The following is a 19998-nucleotide window of genomic DNA, read 5'->3' on the forward strand; positions in this document are numbered from 1 at the left end:
GCCCAAACACAGTGTTCAGACCGGATATGCGCTACCCGTTAAAGGGGGCGAAGAAATCAGGCCTAAGTTTGAAAAATGAAATGGGTTAACTCGATAGAGGATGTTTCCAAAGGTCGAGAAAATAATGTAGGACCTTTTACCAGGAGAAAGCTAATTGTATCGTTTACACTTTACAGTGTGCACTGAGGGAAGTCAGGAATAGTTTAAATTAGGATTGAAAAAATTAAACTAGGTGAAAAGGGGGTGTAGCAAGTAGATTTAGGGCAGCTCACAGCCTGGCGTAAACGCAAGGTGCTGTCACACAGCTTAAGTTATTTGTTTGATTTATTTTAAACATTGAAAACATACAACCCGTTGAGGAGACAGATAGGGTTGGGGAATTGAAAGGTTTTGTTTGTTTAGCATAATTTCTTTTGTTATATTTTAGCTTTAACAGGGAACATGCCTCTCTGGAGCTTCTCTCCTGATGCTACCCCGCAAAAAACCCTTATCCATAGAGACTATGTCAGCTCCCAAACAGACAGCAACAAACCAAATCTAGCAATAAAACAAATTAAACATTAATAGTAACAAAGCAAGAACAATACAGAATCCACATCTGAACCGAAGAATAAAACAGTGAAATATGGATTATTAAATATTAGGTCTCTCTCTTCAAAGCCTCTGTTAGCTCACGCCAAGCGGTCGCAGCAGATGGCTGCCTGTACCTGAGCGTGGTTCTGGCGGAGGTTTCTTCCTGTTAAAAGGGAGTTTTTCCTTCCCACTGTTGCCAAAGTGCTTGCTCATAGGGGGTCACAAGATTGTTGGGTTTTTCTCTGTATCTATGAAGCGCCTTGAGGTAACTTTTGTTGTGATTTAGCGCTATATAAATAAAATTCAATTGAATTGTATTGAAGTAAACTTAATGTAATAAATTAGGAATTAGTTCATTTCTCAAGTGAGAAATGAAAAAGGGGGACTGGTGTTAGGAATAAAAGAAATATTTTTAATGTGTACTCTAATAATGAAGGCTTGTAGAGCAAGGCTACCTTTGACTTACAAACAAGTGCTCAGCCAGACTGAAAAACAGGAAGTTTTAGTGCACAAGGCATATTAATAGATATAGACACAAAAAAGAGGAACTCCCCATATAAACAACGTTCAAGCCTGTGTGACGTGTAAAGTACCGAAATAACACCATATAGGTCACAGCTGATGATTCTAATGTTAGAGAGCTCTTGCAACTGGCGTCTGAGCTGTGCAGAGGTCTCTCACCCCCGGAAGATGATTGAATAAAGAAAGACAGGTACTTATGTATGTCAGCATAAGGTGGAGTCCAACAGAAGCAAGGCACCCTACATGCGCACAGCATGCAGCAGGGGTTGCCAAAACAATATGGAAAACAGCACATGTAGTGAGAGAACACCCACCAAAAGTTCTGACTACACATAGTGTGGTGGCATAGGTGAACTCGCAGGCGTTCACTATGACATCATTAGCACAACAGAGACTGAGTAAAGTTTTAGATGCTCCAAATCTGACATTTACACATGAAGGAATCAATCAGGAGAACCTCATGATTGTACTAAGAAAGCAGAAGTTGAAGGGAAAGTTAGGGAAGATTTACAAGCAGAACCTATCCCTGGAGCTGAGGATTGGTTCATAGATGGCTGCTGTCATCGTGATGAAGAAGGATCGAAAGCAGGCTATGCTATAGTCTGCAAGCAAGGAACTGAATTTGAGCCCACGAGGAACTCCAGCAGTGGAAGGAGCCACGCTGGACTGGTCCTTATGAGGTCGTTGCCAGAACAACTACAGCAGTTCAACTGAAAGGGAAAGGCGATACCTGGTATCATTGGTCGCAGTGTGTACCAGCACATGAGAGGTTGGTAGAGGAAAACCCTCTACACCCAACACAGGTGGTAACGAGCAGAGGCAAAATAAATCCTCTCACCTGTGCAACGGGCCAACCAGTAGTCTACCTGGGAGGCCGAGAGAGAGAAGAGGAGCAGCGCAGAAGGTCGCCACGCTAGCAGAAAGGAGCGGTGACAAGTTGAGGACTCCACAAAAGCAGGGAGTTTCATTCCAGGATATAAAGTTTATATAACATGATGCAAACACACGAATCAGAGACACGTAATGAGAAAACTGATTAGAATGTTCCTTACAACTACATGTTTATTGTATGCAAGGATATTAATGATGGCTGTGTTGTTTATTGTCTATATTTTGCAGGGCACTCCGGACCACTTGTCTGAACACGGAGGCCAGTCCAGCCCAGCACTTCCTGAGACTGTACTTGCCAAAACGGGATCGGTAAAAACGACAAAAGCGCGAGGTGTCAGGTAAAGGTGATGAGTGTCTCAGCATGAATAATGGCATAGAGTTGAATTATGTTAAAGGGTCTACCAGCTCATTCATGTTTGATTTGTGTGACGTCATTAAGTGTACAGGAGGTAGTAGTAGCTGGAGAGCATATGATGTATGGGTCTGCAATCACCCCATGATATGCTTAGGGTAAATTTAGTTGATGCAAAGTCTAAGCCGCTCGCAGAAAGCTTAATCACCATTCTGACTGATCAGATGGTAACTTCGGGAACAGTAGCTCAAAAGGAACAGGAACCAAAAGAGAGATTACTTCTGACGACAGATTACTCTAGACTGAAGCCTAAGGATTTGATAAAGCGTGCCACCGGTTTCAAGGACAGTAACCTCTGGCTTGATTGGGTGGCTCAAAATGTTAGAGAACAACATGTATCTGACTGTGTTGCCTGTGCTTCAGTTAGGCAGGTAAAGGCTATTCCACAACACAACACACGTACCTTAGCCGCCAGAGGTAAGAGACATATTTTGGCCAAAAGAGGGACCCAGGATACACATGCATATGACCCTGGGTTAAACTCTCCGACCTGGATAGACTCTATTGGAGTGCCCAGGGGAGTTCCAGATGAGTACAAGCTGGTAAATCTGATAGTGGTAGAATTTGAAAGTAACTATTTTCATTGCAATCTGCTGAGACTCTCTAACCTAACCAGGGATGCCATGATGGGGTTCGCGGAACAACTGGGTCCGAGTTTGCTGATGGGAAATCGAATGGCCCTTAACATGAGAAGGGAGGCGTGTGCGCCATATTCGGAGACATGTGCTGCACTTTTATCCCTAATAATACTGCCCCAGATGGCTCAGTAACCCGAGCTCTGGAGGGCTTGAAAACTTTGTCTAAAACTATGCATGAACACTCAGGTATCGAAAATCTGCTGGCGTACTGGATGACATCTGTGTTTGGACAATGGAAAGGTGTGGCTATGTCAGTGATGTTTTCTTTGACTGTACTTTTGGGAATACTGGTCATCGCTAGTTGTTGTATCATTCCTTGTGTCAGAGGATTGTTGGTAAAAGTAATGGCGAGGGTTCCTAACCCTGGCTGGGTTGAGGTCATCTATCAGATGAACTTAGAACCCCTAGAGTGGGGCAGGGAGTGATACAACATGAGGTATGGTGACATTCCTTGATGGAATGTCAAAAGAGGGAATGTTGGGATTTAGAGATTCTTTTATTGCTGCCATATACTCTGCCTTATGATAAATGCATTAATAACATGTTCTACAGTATTATTTTATCAGTAATATTGTTTACAGGGTTCATATTGCATTGAACATGTTTGTCATCACATTCATTTTATTCACAGGTTGAGTTTATTTTATACACAATGCATAACTGTGCTTGTTTAGAGTTGATGTTCTATCCAAGAGGGTTTTAAGCTTCACTGGTGAGAGTGTCCAGGTGATACATGTTGAAGGAAGATGAGAACATAGCAGGTTAATCGCATGCATGCTTACAATACACATAAATCTAGTAGCAGGCCTGAGCGAAGGCCCAAGTGTCTTCTGCTTCTTATTTGAGACCTGCGCCAATTCAGTCTACTTAGTGATTGAGGACGAGGGTCCATTATTAGCCCTTAGAGGCCCTGAAGCTCGAAGTTATTACCTTAAAAGGAAGGTGTTATCAAAAAGAGAAGTTATATGTCTGTTTATAGTTATTAAGATGTACAAGATGTACCCTTGTCTGTAAACAATGACTGGACATAATGTATTTTTGACCTGTATTGACGTGTATGTGGGGGTGTGATCCTCTATGCTATAAAACCAGAACTCAGTGTATTTTTGTCAGAGCAAAACAGGCCATATGCTGATGGTTGTTCTCCGTTGTCAATAAACTCATCGTTTGATTGCACTTTTCTGGGCCTCCGTCGTTTGTTGTCTGGTCTACAGTTGATCGATCGATCGAGGAGACAGAACATAGGGACCTGAAACATGGGACAGAAAGGCACAGTAGACACCCTCAAGGGCGGATTCCAGACGCCCTAAACCAGGAAAAACAAAATGAAAAACAAATGAAAATGAAAAACAACCCACCCGGGGTGGGCGGTGGGGGTCCAGGACGGAGGGCCTGAGACCGACCAAAGGCAGAGCAAAAGTTCAAAAAAAACAACAAAATCCCCAAAAACCCGGAGCTCACGAAATAGTGCAAAACAAAAGTCTATGAAAAGCACTGAAGCTCAGGAAACAGTCCAAAAGCACCACTCAGGAGGACGACCCAGAGGGTGACGGCATAACAGTCCATGGCTTATTAGTTCAGGAGGCCGACCCGGAGGACGACTGCACAGGAGATTATACAGTTCAGGGGGTCGACCAGGGGGCCGATGGCTCAACAGTCCATGACTGAACAGCTCAGGGGGCCGACAGCGGAGCCAGCGGTGGCGACGTGGACAGGCACGAAGACCGTCAGGCAAGCCGCCTGACAGCTGGCGGCCGACGGCGGCGTGGAAGCAGTTCCGGCGGCAGACCTCGAAGCCAGCGGTGGCAATGAAGCAGGTTAGGAGGCCGGCCGTGCCGGCGAAGAAGTCCAGTCAGCGGCCTGGAAGGTGGCTGCTGACGCCAAACCAGGCATGGACGATGTTTAGCAGGCTGAGCCGGACGTGGACGACGCGGCGGCTTGGCAACCGCAGGACCGGGCGGCGGCGGCGTGGCTGAAGCTGGACCGGGCGGCGGCGGCGTGGCTGAAGCTGGACCGGGCGGCGGCGGCGTGGCTGAAGCTGGACCGGGCGGCGGCGGCGTGGCTGAAGCTGGACCGGGCGGCGGCGGCGTGGCTGAAGCTGGACCGGGCGGCGGCGGCGTGGCAGCCGCAGGTGGTGGCTGGACGGGCTCCTCTGGGCCTCCAGCAGGAACAGGCGGCGGCGTGGGAGCCGCGGAGTGCTGAGCAGACTGTTGAGCGGTTGGTTGTGCAGATGATTGGGCTAATGAAAGCCTGACCTGGAGACAAAACTGAAGCCTGACCTGGAGACAAAACTGATGATGGAACACATGACTAAGCTAATAACTGAGCAACAGACTGAACTATGGAAAAAATGAGAGGTTGTAGGGATTGTGGTAGTGGTTGCTGACCTGACTCTGACCTAACTCTGAGCCTACAGAACACAAGGATAGGCTTGCCTGAGCCTTCAGCGGACACAGGAATGGGTGCAGGCACCCGCCGGACATGAGCCGCTCCCACCCGAGGAGTAGGTACGGGTGCGGAGGTAGGCTGTGGCCTGGCTGGCCTCACCCTGGGAGCCGGGACAGGTGGTAGAGAGCGGAGCTCAGGAGTAGTCACAGGAGTAGGTAGATTTGCAAAGGCAGTTTCAGAATAAGCTGACTGGTGAGCAGCAAAGTCCAGGGGTGAAGCCACACCCAAAACACTCACTTGAGGTGCAGGTTGAACTTGGTCTGACTCTAAAACATGGTGAGTGTGTTTGAACATGGCTGGCTGTGGAACACAAAATTCAACTTGATTCATTAGCTCAGTGGCATCAAGTCCAAGTCTTTTAGCCAGTTTAACTATGGTAGGAGGCACTCTGTTACTATTTACACCTCCCAGCTGAGGCACAGAAAAAAAAAAATAACTGACTGAGATACTGGCAGAGCATCACGTAGAGTCTCAGATACAGGATCGGAATCATGAAGGTTCGGAGGAGCTGGTTGAAAAACTAAAGCGTTCATAGGAGCAGCATGACTAACCGTGGATGAAATGGCAGAAGGTTTTGAATCAGAATGTGGCAGTCACTTTTACTCACAAAAGTGGTCTGCTCAGCTGCTGTGGAGCGATGGCGGCGTGAATGCCGCTTTCTCCTGGAAGAGGGAGGAGACGAGTCGGCCCGCAAATCCTCCAGCGGACTCGGCTGAAAATCCTCCGGCTCTTCACACAGGAGTGGCTGCTCAGGGTGGACACGCACAGTAGAAACAAGGAAGTCCTGGATTAAAGGGTGGAGCATGCCAAATAACCAGGGGAGTCCAGAGATCATCCATTGTAAGCGGAGAGCTAGCTCCTCCTGGTATTCCTTAAATGGCAGCACAAACCACTCCTGGCAGAGAAATTCTACCGTGTAGATCATGTCCTCCTGGAGCTCAGCGGAGGGATTGTGAGCTGCTGGGTCCATTGTCTGGTCGTAGTCTTCTGTCATGTTTCGGCTGTGTAAAGACAGGAGAAGGACCCAAACGCAAAACTCACCACGCAGGAATTAAACTCAAAAGGCTGCTTTATTACAGAATGGCATGAAAACCATAACTAAACTAAACTAAACTAAACTAAACTAAACTAAACTAAACTAAACTAAACTAAACTAAACTAAACTAAACTAAACTAAACTAAACTAAACTAAACTGGGACATGGCTAAACTGACACATAGGAAAACACAGCCATGAGGGAGACTACGACACTGACAAAGAGAAAACACAGGGCTTAAATACACAGAGGGATAACGAGGGAATTAGACACAGAAGGAGAGCACAGCTGGGGGTAATCAGGCTGGACGAGACAAGGGAAGCAAAACTAGAATCACTCACATGAGACACGGACCTTCAAAGTAAAACAGGAAACACTGACTGAGCTCTAGACATGCAAACTTAACAGCAACCGAGGAGACAGAACATAGGGACCTGAAACATGGGACAGAAAGGCACAGTAGACACAACATGGACATAACAACGCCACAGGGAAAGAGTAAAACAAAACAGAACCTCTTAGAAAATAAAATAGGAAACATAATGAAACGCAGACATGACTACATGAACCTGACAACAAAACAGACATGAAACACATGAAGGGCAAGGGAGAATAAACAGGGGTTGGAAGACACAAGGGGAATCTAATAACAAAGAACTATAACAACCTAGGCATGATGAAAAATGAACTGAAAACCTAGAGGGCTTAAACATAAACATGAACATGACCTAAAACTCCAAGACGCTGGGTCAAAAGACCCAGGATCGTGACATTGTGAGAGATTATTGTCACTCTCAGGTCACATCATTCAAAAGAAGCGTGCTTCTTTGTCATCAGACAATGTAAACAGTCTGCCTCAGTAACTGGCTGAGTGCAAAGAAGGACTAAGCCAGATTGCTCCTTTGAAGTGAAAAATGTTCAACATTCTGGGTCTTTTTGTGTTTTAAATACTGAGTATTGTGCACCCTTTATTGTTATGGTATTCACTTTAACCTTTAGGCCTGGGTTCGGTCACTTTTGATGGCCTTAAAGGTTTTTTTGTGAGTTTTCACTGTGTTAAAGATTGATGAAAACTATTAAAATTCTCTTTGAATTTCAGCATACATTCTTTGTGTTTATTCTGCATTTACTTCATTGTATTGCATAAATGTCTGTTACAATCTTAAAATATAAAGTTGAAAAAATGTAATTGGAGCCAGTCTATTGATCAACTAATTGCGATTAATCGTGATTAATAACAGAAAATTGTGAGATTAATTAGCTATTTTTTTTAATCTATTGACAGCACTAGAATATATATATACACTATGACAATGTGAAAATGACAAAGTTTTACAGTTTAGAGTAAAATGTCAATCATATATTTCACTTCATATTTATATTTGTATATATTAGAGCCACTTCATATATTTGTAACTTTATAATATATTATATTATTAATTTAGTCCTATCCGTTACTTTCCTTATTGTCTTGGAGCGACCGTAACCATATAGTAAAACATAGTATTCTTATTTTGATTCTGATTAAAACTAAACATTTGTCTCTTTTATGTTTGTCTCTCAGTATTCTTCTGTCCTGCCCCCCCCCGTTTTCTTGACTAATAGAGTCAATATAAAAGTTGTCCTAAATTTGTTTGTATTTGTCATACAGATCCATGATGGTGTACGTGCTGCCTCGTCTGCTCCCAGTTGTCCTCCTGATTACATTGCCCCCCTCAGTGTCCTCCTCAGGTGGAAATATAATGACTTGCACTCACATTAAAATGCAGAAATATCACACATGTGTGTTTTAATAGGTGTGTATTTCCCTATAATGTCAGCAGGGACAGGTTCTTTGCTTCCGTGTCATCCTCGGTGGTTTCTGTTTGGGCAGAGATGTTTATCATTCTACCCGGTGTGGAGCTCCTGGAGAGATGCCATTGTAAATAAGTTGCCAAACAGACCATGACATCATGGGATCATGTGTCATTTAAAGAACAACATCATACATCAGACATGACTTCTGCATATGTTTATTTGCCTTTTTAAAATAAATTTGTTTAAAATTTACATTCTAAACAAATTGTAACGTATGTGTCTGGGTCTTTCAGTTTCTATGCTCTCAGTCTGGGGGTGACCTTGTATCCATCCACACGCCAGAGGATCTGCAGTTTGTTGCCCAGGTAGCAAACACAAGCACTCCTGTGTGGCTGGGCGGTTCCCAGGAGCAACAGGTTAGCGATGGTCATCTCTCCCACATGCTGTTTGGGTCATTTATTTCAAACATCTCCTCCATTTGCCTCTCTCTTTTCTTTTTAAAGAATGGCTCCTGGTTCTGGACTGATGACACACCCTTCAGGATCAGCAGCTGGATCAGTGGCCCGAAAACAGCAGGAGTGGTTGGGGCTTGTTTGGAAATGACACCTAATGGTAGTTAACCAGAACATGGATTCATTACAGAGATGAATTGTTGTATGTTGCAGGCGGGAAAAAAAACCCCCAAAAAAACACAGACACTCCTTTTTTTTTTAACAGAAGGAACGAAGAGAGCTAACTGATCAAACACCAGCTCTGTTTGGTGTTGCCGCCACAGCTAAACAGAAAATTAATACTGTCAATGTGATTTAGTGCGTGTGGAAACCCTGAGGAAAAGAACTGCTTGGAAATAAGTTACAGTAATTTCTATTGTGAGCTCCAGAACAATTACTTTCTTTGTTTGTTCCTGTGCTGCTAATCCTAAATTAAAATTAATGGCTATTATGCCGTTACACTGACCATGAGAACCATAGCCACGGGCACCACAGTCAGTGTTGGGAAGGTTACTTTTAAAATGTATTCCATTACAGAATACTGAATACATGCCCCAAAATGTATTCTGTAACGTATTCCGTTACGTTACTCAATGAGAGTAACGTATTCTGAATACTTTGGATTACTTAATATATTATCGTGCTGTTTACAACTACATGAATGTCCTATTGCTGTGATTTATTACTGATACTGAAGGTCCGCGGCTCCGAACCGTAGTAAAGGGACCTCGGGCTAATACGTCGGGTTCGTGTCGGGCTGGTAGCCGAAAAATAGCTTTACTTTGTTGTCTGGGTCAACTTTGCTTGCCAGAGACAGAGAGAGGCGTTGAAAGGCTGCTCCAACGGAACTTATTTTTTCCGGAGGAAAACACGAACACAGTGTACAGTTGAGTCTTAATAGCTTACTTACAACTGGGCTCGTCAGGCACTCTTCTTGGCTGCAGTGGTTATTATTATATTTACATGCTTCCAGCTCCCGTTTTTGCTCCGTAACAGCTCGGACTTTTCCTTTCTCTCCCTCCCTCGCTCACAGACACATAACGTGTATGGTAGTCCATTCTCCCTGCAGCACGGACTACACTGCCCATGAGGCTACATTCTTTAGGGCCATGCCTGTAGCATTCTGCCTTTTAGCTTAGCACAACAACAACAACAAAAAAGCGCTCTCTCACCCAGGAAACAAGCAGATAGAGAGCGCGTCACCCTGTAACCATGGCAACCGTAACGCTGCCGCCTGGAACAACAGAACGTAGCTGTCAAACAAACCCAAACAGTCCTGACCTGCGACAATATGAAACAGGGAAGTACCGCCGTGTAATCCATTTATTTCACCAAAGTAACTGTATTCTGAATACCACCTTTTTAAACGGTAACTGTAACGGAATACAGTTACTCATATTTTGTATTCTAAATACGTAACGGCGGTACATGTATTCCGTTACTCCCCAACACTGACCACAGTGCAGTAATCTTCCCCACCATGCTGCAGCCTAACCAGCCTAACCAGTTTAACCAGCTCTTTAACTGAGTAGTATGTTCACAAAAGTTGATTCTGTTCATCTGGACGTTGCGATTTCAGTGGGAGAAACGTTTCGTCACTCATTCAAGTGACTTCTTCAGTCTCAGCTGACTGCAGGTTTAACCAACCTTATAAACAGTACATCAAGGTTCTTTATTTGTCACATGCATAGTTATACAAGTATAACACACAGTGAAATGTATCCTGACACGCTCCTCGACATGTGCAAAAAAAGGGGGGGGGGAATAACATTATAAATATAGATATATATATATAGTATATACATTGGGTGGATGTGCAGCTAGCACCACTGAAGCAACAGTGGGCTGGGAGGTCAGTTCCTTCATCATAATTATGGAAATTTCATGACCATTGTTCAACACCCACGATCCTCAACCCGCTGGTGGGCAGCTATGAACACCACATCCAAAACACTTTGGACTTTGTTGAAAAGGTGAGGGATGTCATTATGGAGGCAGATGAAACCATGGTCTCGTACGATGTTACATCGCTCTTCACTTGCATCCCAGTCACGAAAGCGTTGGAGGTAGTTCGTAAGAGACTACAGGATGACTCCAACCTCAGCAACAGGACCACTCTCAGCTTTTGGAACTGTGTCTTAATTCCACCTATTTCACATACAAGGGTCAGTTCTACAGGCAGAAACATGGGTGTGCCATGGGTTCCCCAGTTTCACCCATCGTGGCCAATTTGTATATAGAAGAAGTGGAAAAGAGGGATTTGCTATCCTACCCTGGAACACCACCAAGTCATTGGTTCAGGTATGTGGATGACACCTGGGTGAAAATCAAATCTCAGGACGTACCACAATTCACGGATCACATTAACTCGGTGGACCGACACATCAAATTCACCAGCCAAGTTTTGGCATCCCCCACAAACCCCAGAATGTTGCTGCTTCTGAAATGGTTGCTGGGTCATTTATTGTGTTTTTTGAGAAAGTTAAAGTGAAAAAAATTAAAAAGTTTCTTGTGTTGCTTCTGGTTCAGGTGGAGAACTGCACAGCTCCCCATGTGAAGAGCTCAAGTTCTACATATGCTCCATGAAAGCCAGGTAGGCAAGAATCAGGTTTCTAAAACTATTCACATTAAAATTCTGTGTTTAACACCTTTAAAACCAAATGTATTAAATTAACTGTTAACATAATGTGAAGAGACACCAACAGGAGTTGAAGTAGGGCAGTGCTCTACTTTTTGTGTAATTACAAAAAGTACCTTTAAATTGACCTTCCACTGGACCTCAGTGGCATTAAAGTCCACAAAACACAGGAAATAAAAGCTGTGATCTTTAAGTACAGAGACAAGAACAGGTGTCACTTGTATGAAATAGAAACAACGAAAGAACAAAAGAGTGAAACTCAAAAATAATGCAGAGTGCCAGAGAGCTGTACTGAAATATGTGCCACTTTGTTTCAAATTGTCACCTAAATGTACACTTACCATCATAGAAAGAAACTCATAAGAGCAAAAAATGTAAAACAATGAATAAAATCACACCAAAAAATGATAACAATCACATAAACAATCATGAAGAGGTATTTAAAACTGAATTCTGCAAAAACACTGTCAAATAAATCAAACAAAACTACAAAGTTAAGGAAATGCAAAATGACCAGAAGTGACAAAAAAAGCACCAAATAGAGGTGGAACACTCTAAAAAGAACTAAAGTCAATCAAAACATCCTAAACCATGTGCACAAAACAACCACTATAAGAGACAATGCATGATGTAAAATAACCGCAATGACACAGAAAACAACTAAAAGTAGATATGACATTATAAAAAGGTGAAACGGAGCTACAAAGTTACCAAAAGAAGATGTGAAATGATCAAAAGTGACAGAAAACCATCAAAAAGTGACAGAAATAAGTTAAAGGGATACAAAAGGCACCAAAAGTGACCGCAGTGAGACACAAATGATTGTAAGGAGATGAGAAACAACCAAAATAAGACAGAAAACAATCATGAAGTGATATAAAATCATCAAAAAGATGTAAAATTGATTGACAGAGTGGTGACCTGTCTCTCCCTGTGGATGCTGGGATGGGCTCCTTTTTGTTTTTTGTTTAATGAGACTGTTATAAATTTGCTTCACGGTGATCTCCTGTTTATCTTCAGCTCTGATGTCATCGAGAGCACCGAGGAGCAGCCTGAACCAGGTGAGACTTTAACAACACTACTGAGCTCATTCATACACACCTGTGTGTTCATGGCCCTTAGAGGAACTGCAGCTTTAGAGGTATGTTCACTAGTGTCCCGCCCACACACTCAGGTATTGTCCCCGGCGTGGATTTGTTTGATGTCCTTTGGAGCAAAAGTGATGCACTAGCAGAGGAGATCCTCCGCTCGTCCTCCTTCCTCAGAGAGCTGCGGTCTGGTCATGTGACAGAGCAGTGCTACTCCAGCTTCATGCAGCAGGAGGCGCTGTATTTGACCCGAGTCAGAAGCACTCTGGAGGTACGAGGTCATCACGCTTATCCCAATTCTCACAGCCTTTTTCCAGACCAGCTCTTTTCATAGACTTTTAGACTTTGGCTCCTTTCTTGGTTTTTCTTGCAGGTCCTGATTCGTAATGTAGAGGAGACTGACGACATAAGGCCACTGCTGCTGGACACACTTAAACTCTACAGCAGCACAAAGCTGGTGAAACCATTTTCCTGCAGCAGTCAAAACAAAAACATGTATCTGGAACAAAACAGTTTAATGAAATTAAAAGTGTGATTCACTTTGTCCTGTCCTTCAGAGACTCCTGGCTTCACCTCCCCCACAGTGGCTCCATTATCCTCTCCAGCTGTACCACTCTGTGGTTTTGGAGGAGCCAGTTTATTGGTTAGTGGCTCTGTCGGCCCGGCCATGTCTACGTTACTTCCTGGCTCAAGAACTGCTTGAAGAGCCGCTGATGTCCAGGTCCATGACTAACAGCTTCTACCAGGAGTGGACCAAAGACAGTCTGAATGAGGTCACCTGGATAAACAGGTAGATCATCACTATTTCCACACAAATGATCAGAAGGACACGAAACGAAACAACAACCAACATAAGACAGAAAAAGAGACCAACAAAGATATGAAATAAATGGGGGTGGAAAATAAGAAAAAAAGGAATCACAAAGCAACTCAACCGATCATAAAACAATACCACTCTCCTACACCGAAGACCAAGGGCTGTACTAAACTTTGATGTTTTTAACACAATGTGCTGACATCATATTGTATTATCATTATTAAAATGGGAATTTTGTTATCTTCACCCATCTTTCGCTTCTATAAAATGTAAAAACTTGAGCTTTTAATATATATTCGATGTTTTCTTTTTTTAGTGTACCATCTCTGCTCTTCAACTTTTCAGCTTTTGTGTTTTGCTTTTCTTCTTGTGATGACAAGAAAAAGCTATTGTTTTACTCTCTCTCTCTCTCTCTGTGACACAGGTACAAAAAGGTGATAAAGGAGAATCAGGATCATATGGATGTATTTAAAGCCATCAATATCTTCAGAGAGCACATGATGGCCCAGAAGGCTTTCTACAAGGCTCTGTAAGAACATATCAGTGTGCCTCTCTTGGTTTTCTGTTGCCTGGAGTTCAGTTTTTAATGTGTGTGTCTCTGCTGCAGGGTCTGTTCATCTGAAGAAGGCAAACAATGAAGGAGTAAAGCAAGGTGGGTCAGCTTCACTGTAGAGTCTGCAAACTGTGAAATGAATTACCATGATTGTTCTTGTTTGGTTTCAAAACTCAGTTCAGTCTTTCCGTTTTCAGCAGTTTTACGATCAAGTGCATGTTTGGGTTTTTTTTGTTTTTTTGCCTGCAGACAAACATAATTTCTGGGATGAAGGAAACAACTTTAACGCTCTTCAATCAAGAAAGCTTGATAAAACAATCGCTGTGTTCTGAGGAGCTTGGAAAGAAAAGCAACTGGACTTCTGTTACATCCCCCAGGAGGATGTCTCTTCTCCCTACTAACTGTTTGTTTTATCTAGGCTCCACCTCCTCTGCCCTGATTGGATGCTGCTCAGGGCCCAGCTAATTGTTAATCAGCAGAGCACTACTTAAGGCCTGTGGAGCTGTGCTTCTGTGCCCTCTGGCCATTTTGGTTGCCATACCTGTGCAGGCTTGCATGCCTTTGTAACTTGTATGAGCATTGTTGTTTTCATGTTCAGACTGCTTGTAGGGGAGAGCTGCCTTTTGCTTTGACACCCTGTTTTCTCCTGTTTATGTGTTGTTAGGTAGGTTATGGTTATAGGTTGTATATTTTGTTTCCTTGGAGTTAGGTAAGTTTCTTTTATTTCCACATCAGGGATGTTTTGTTTGTTATGTTGGCCTTGGCTCTCCCTGACGTTATACCTCAGTCTGAACCCAAATCTCATCACCAGCATTAAATAAACCTTCTACACTTACCATCTTGGCTCCTCCTTCACTATCCACCTTTATGTTCGTCCCTTCAACCCCCTAGACTAGCCAGGGGACGTAACACTTCTTTGTTCCACGTTTCATCTCTGAGGTGACGTTCAAGAAACTCAAAGAAGTCCAGTCAGTATTCTTTACAAGCTGTTTGGATTACTGTTGTGGATTTATTATGACATATTTATGACATCATATATACAATATATATACCTATACTGGACTTTTTTATATAATGGAATAACTGTGTTAAGCATCTAACCTACATGTTCAAATCACAAGACCCACATATTTAGGTCCAATATTATCTTCAGTTATATTAACGAGGTTTGTGCCACTTGTTTTATGAGCACGTGTTGATCAGTACTGTTTGAAATATAGTAATTAGGGTCAATAAGTAACCTTTGATCGTGTTATGGCCAAGGGTGACAAGACCAAACAGGGTTAATTCAACTTGGCACTGCTAAGTGTGCCCAGGACCCTCTTTCTCTGCTCATCTTCATTGTCCCACATTGTGAACAGCCCTTCTATAGCACATATGGTAAAAAAAAAAAAAGAAAAAAGTCTGGCGCCACTGAGGATACACCTGGCATTTTGTTTTCTAGCCTCAGGTGCCCAATGTCGAGAAAAATCTTTCCTTATCAAATGTAGTCGCCTACTGCTGGCAACAAAACCTGACAAAAGTGTCAGGATGTTTAACTGTTAACTTCTGGACTTACTTTGGCCATAAAACTGACAAAGGAACGCAATTATAAATGATGGATGCTGGGAATAGTGCTCAGAAAGTTGTGCAACATATATGTTGGAGATTAAAAAAGGAACAAAGTGCAAGTAGGATTGACAACTTATTGGGAAAAATATTGCCAACGCATTACATCGATAACTGGGATAATATTGATTTAAGAAAATACTTATTAGTTTAAAATTAATACGGCCCAAGTAAAAAGCAAGGAATGAAAAGCCGGCAGCTGGAGGAGGAGTTGTGGACTCCTATGAAAGGAGGGTCAGATATGCCCCGACCAGTTTTTTTTCCTGTCTGTCATTTTGTGTGTCTCTGCTGTTTGTGCTTAAAGGCTCTGTACTCCAGGGTTCACTGTACTTGCTTGCTATGTGTGTCTTGCTGTATTATACTGTTTTTGGCATGCATATGACACTATTTAATAAACTCTGTTTGAAGAATTCTACTCTTTTCCAGAGGATCTTTTTTTTTGGTGATTTGACTTTAATTGTATCTGAAAAGCTGGACCTCCACATCGTTGGCATGATAAGGTTATCATATTGGCTTCAAAATTTGCTACCCAACATTACCATGACCTAGAGGCCTGAGAACCAACACAGACAATAACTACATTTTCAATTCAATAAAATTCTATTCTATTGAATCGCACAGAATCACAACAACAGTCCCCTTATTTCTTAGGCAGACTCTATCTCACACAGGTTTGTGCTTTTTCTGCATCTTGTCACGACCCTGGGTTGTTTGACCCAGCATTTTGAGTTTTCATATATTTTGATGCTTTATGTTTAAGTTCATTTAGTTATCTTAAGCTCCTAGGTTGCCCAGTTATGGTTCATTGTTTGTTAGATTCCCCTTGCATCTTCACCCCCTGTCATGGGCTGGGTCTCTGACCCAGCACTTTGAGTTCATTATGTATTGTGTATTTCTGATATTAGTCTTGAAGAAATGTCAAGTTCTTGTTATTGCAATTATTCGTTGGGACTTGAGAGTCCTTACATTTTGTTTATGTTAAGCTCATCTAGTTTTTTTAAGCTCCTAAGTTGTTCAGCCTTTAGGTCTATGTTTATTGGGTCTTTTCATGTCTTCACCCCTTGTGTTTTAGTCTTCATTGCCCTTCATGTGTTTCATGTCTGAACTAGAGATGGCACGATACCACTTTTTTATGTCCGATACCGATATCATAAATTTGGATATCTGCCGATACCGATATGAATCCGATATAGTGTGTTTTTTAATCAATAAAACTGTTTTTTTAATATCTTGCTGCATTTTGTATAAGTTCATCCTCAAGTTTAAATAAACAACAACACTAAAGCTATTCTGTTATACCTGTATGTAAAAAATACACTGCGCCCAAAATATTTCATAGTTCAGCAACACTGATCAATCTAATAAACTTAAACCTACTCCATCCTCCCTATTCTGGTATTTTAAAGAGTACTTAGCAGAAATATTAAGCAACCTAACTAATAGGGTTGCAAACTTCCCCCCCCAAAAAATAGGGAACCACCCCCCACCCTCCACCTCATGATGCTTAATCGATGTAATCAACTTAAATTTGATGCAGGGTGAAAAAAAATGCACAGAAATAAATTATTTTTCAAGAATAATTAAATAGATTCAACATCTTTCTTCAACAGAATTGCAGAATTCACAAATGGTACTTTCCCAAAGGAAAAAGTAGTATAGCTCACTAGGGTATATTAGACTTAACAGTTACTATATACAGTAATGGACTTCTATACATTTTACATCAGATTAAAACTTTGGGTGTAAGATTCAGATAATTATTTATTAAAAGCTAGATATTTTAAATGAGAATAAGAAAGAAAAGTATGTCTTTGTGCCCCCTTTTCCCTGTTCATGCCCCATCGGCCCCCCTGGCTACACTTTGCTAGATCCGCCCCTGCACAGTTACCAGCTGTCAGCTACGTAGAAAAGGATCCTGGTGTAGAAAGTAATATTAAATAAATTCTAACAACAGCTTATCAAGCTTAAACGTGCTGCTGTTGTTCAGCCGCTGGTTTCCTCTTTCTGGTGCAAAGTGGGCCAAAAACAAAGAAGAGAGACGGACTCGCGACAGAAAAGCCGATCAGCTGATCATTAAGCAGTTTCACGATTGAAGTAGGCAGGAAGGTGAGGGAGGGAGAAGAGGCACTCGCTCCATATACTGGTTGTTAAGCTTAACATGGGAACGCTTTACAAACATTCAGAGATGAACTTACACACTTGCTTCTCTCTGGGATAACTTCCTCGGAGATGAAATGCTCGTTTGCTAGCAAGGCTCCAAATACACACAGACGCTCTATCATGTGAGCACACTGCTCGACATGCTACGGTTATGAGCTGAGTTACGCTGTGTCGCAAGTTTTGTGAGGTGCTTTTTTGATATTTAATGGATCGGATTACATTTTTTATTTCTCGCCGATATCCGATCCAGTAATTTACGTCAGTATCGGACCGATACTGATACGTAATATCGGATCGGTCCATCTCTAGTCTGAACATGTGTTTTCTGGTGCTAAGTTCGGGTCATGTCTTATCCACTCGAATTTTCAACTTAACTATAACTAAACAATAATTAAAGTTGAAAATAAGCTAAAAATTTTATCGTAATGACATTCAATTTTGAGTTTGAGATATTTTAATTCAGCCTAGCTCTGGCTGATGTTTTTTTTCCATAAATTCCATAAAATATGGAGAAAAACAGTGATAGCCAAAACATCTGTCTCATATATAAACCCTCTCTCCCCTGCGGGCGGTCTATCCTTCAAGCTCTGGTCCTCTACCAGAGAACTGGGAGCTTCAGGGTCCTGTGCAGTATCTTTGCTGTTCCTGCACTCTTCTGGACCAGCCCTTTCTTACTCCCGAAGCGTAATATACTGACAATTTGTCAAGTCCTGAGACATTCCTGAGGAACGCGAAAGGTGACCTTTCACGGAATTATGCTACAGGCTGGGTTATGGATGAAATCCAGTGGAATGACCCGCCCGCGGTAATACACGTTCCAGCCATGTATTCCAGCCCTAAGCCTAACCTTATCCCAAACTCTAACCATAATCTTTGCCCTAACCTTAACCAGCACTTTAATGACGTTAGCTAGTGTTTTCCAAAGCAATTTAAGTAAAAGGAACATACATGTATAGATTTATTTCAAACTGTTCTCATATTTCCTCATTTTTAAATTTTAATATAGGGACGTGTTGGGTGCCCGGAAGCGTAATATACTGACGATTTGCCACCAAGCATAAAATGTTACGCTTTGGGAGTAAGAGCATGTTGTCTGGACAGAGATCTCCGATGTTGTTCCTGGGATCTGCTGGAGCCACTCGCCTGGCTTGGGAGTCACCACACCCAGTGCTCCAATTCCCATTGGAACCACTGTTCACCACCTTCACCCTCCACATCTTCTCCAGCTCTTCTCTGAGCCCTTGATACTTCTCAAGCTTCTCGTGTTCTTTCTTCATTAAGTTGCTGTCATTCGGAATCGCTACATCTATCACTACAGCCGTCTACCTCAGTTTGTCTACCATCACAATGTCCGGTTGGTTAGCCATCACCATTTTCTCCATCTGTATCTGGAAATCCCACAGGATCCTAGCTCGGTTATTGTCGACCATCCTAGGGGGCGTCTCCCATTTTGACCTTGGGACTTCCAGGCCATACTTGGCACAGATGTTTCTGTACACCAGGGGTCGGCAGCGGCAGTCACCATTCTTGGATTCCACCGGAGATTCGTCTTAGACGGGATTGATCGGGACTTACCCTGGATGGGCAGAGCTCCTAACTCCTCCCACCACTGTGCTGTGCTTCACACGCGTAGCCATGGTCTCGCTGTCTTGGGGACATAAGGCGCCATCCCGCTGCCTCTCAATCCCCTGCCATGGGCCTCTCTTGGCGAGGAGCTACCTCCCCTCAGCACCAACACAGACCTCTCTGCTCATCCCCGATCACTCTCTCCAGTGCGCGGTCATCCGCGATCTCCGGTCCCGTTTTCCTTTGCCGCATGCCTCAGCCACCTGCCTATAGCCGGGCCTCCGTGCTGCTCTGCGCGGCCGTCGCCAAAGCCGGTTACCACGCCATGTCTCTCCTCCCCTTTCTTCTCATGCTCTCTCTCTCTTATTAAATAGCTGTGGCGAACCCTGATTGGTCCCAGGTGTGTCAGGTTAATGATCAGGAGGGGCAGTGGAATGGGCATCCCCCCGGAACAAATCACATATCTAACACAAAAAGCATGCAATAACCCAACAAAATAAAACACTACACACTAATAAAAGATCAAAGAATAAAACACAGCACTACATGCAAGGAAATAAAAATACCAAGTTAAACTTGTCCATTCCACCCTGTGACATGTACATCACTGTCACATGAGCGTTTGTTTTCATTCAAAGGCTTTATGGCTTTTCCTATAATACCTGGTGGGCCGGTCTCTAGTCAGAATGCCTGGGCCGATTTTTCGTCCCAGTCCAGCCCTGGGCACGACACGCAGTGAATTAATCTGAGAAGGTGCATT

General features: G+C 43.0%; 1 protein-coding gene across 1 annotated transcript in view; it reads left to right on the forward strand.

Moving 5' to 3' along the window:
• LOC116333530 overlaps positions 1-15832 on the forward strand; it is a 29512-nt gene extending 13680 nt beyond the window's left edge. The window contains exons 2-13 of the mRNA XM_039610435.1: positions 8172-8251; positions 8341-8441; positions 8611-8733; positions 8821-8929; positions 11338-11401; positions 12467-12507; positions 12621-12805; positions 12908-12991; positions 13092-13324; positions 13776-13880; positions 13959-14003; positions 14154-15832. Of these exons, the coding sequence (XP_039466369.1) occupies positions 8176-8251; positions 8341-8441; positions 8611-8733; positions 8821-8929; positions 11338-11401; positions 12467-12507; positions 12621-12805; positions 12908-12991; positions 13092-13324; positions 13776-13880; positions 13959-13989 (1152 nt within the window). The 5' untranslated portion in view covers positions 8172-8175 and the 3' untranslated portion in view covers positions 13990-14003; positions 14154-15832. The remainder of the gene's footprint in view (positions 1-8171; positions 8252-8340; positions 8442-8610; positions 8734-8820; positions 8930-11337; positions 11402-12466; positions 12508-12620; positions 12806-12907; positions 12992-13091; positions 13325-13775; positions 13881-13958; positions 14004-14153) is intronic.
• The last annotated feature ends 4166 nt before the right edge of the window (positions 15833-19998 follow it).

This window comes from Oreochromis aureus, linkage group 3 (assembly GCF_013358895.1).
Source record: "Oreochromis aureus strain Israel breed Guangdong linkage group 3, ZZ_aureus, whole genome shotgun sequence".
Classification (NCBI taxonomy): Eukaryota; Metazoa; Chordata; class Actinopteri; order Cichliformes; family Cichlidae; genus Oreochromis; species Oreochromis aureus.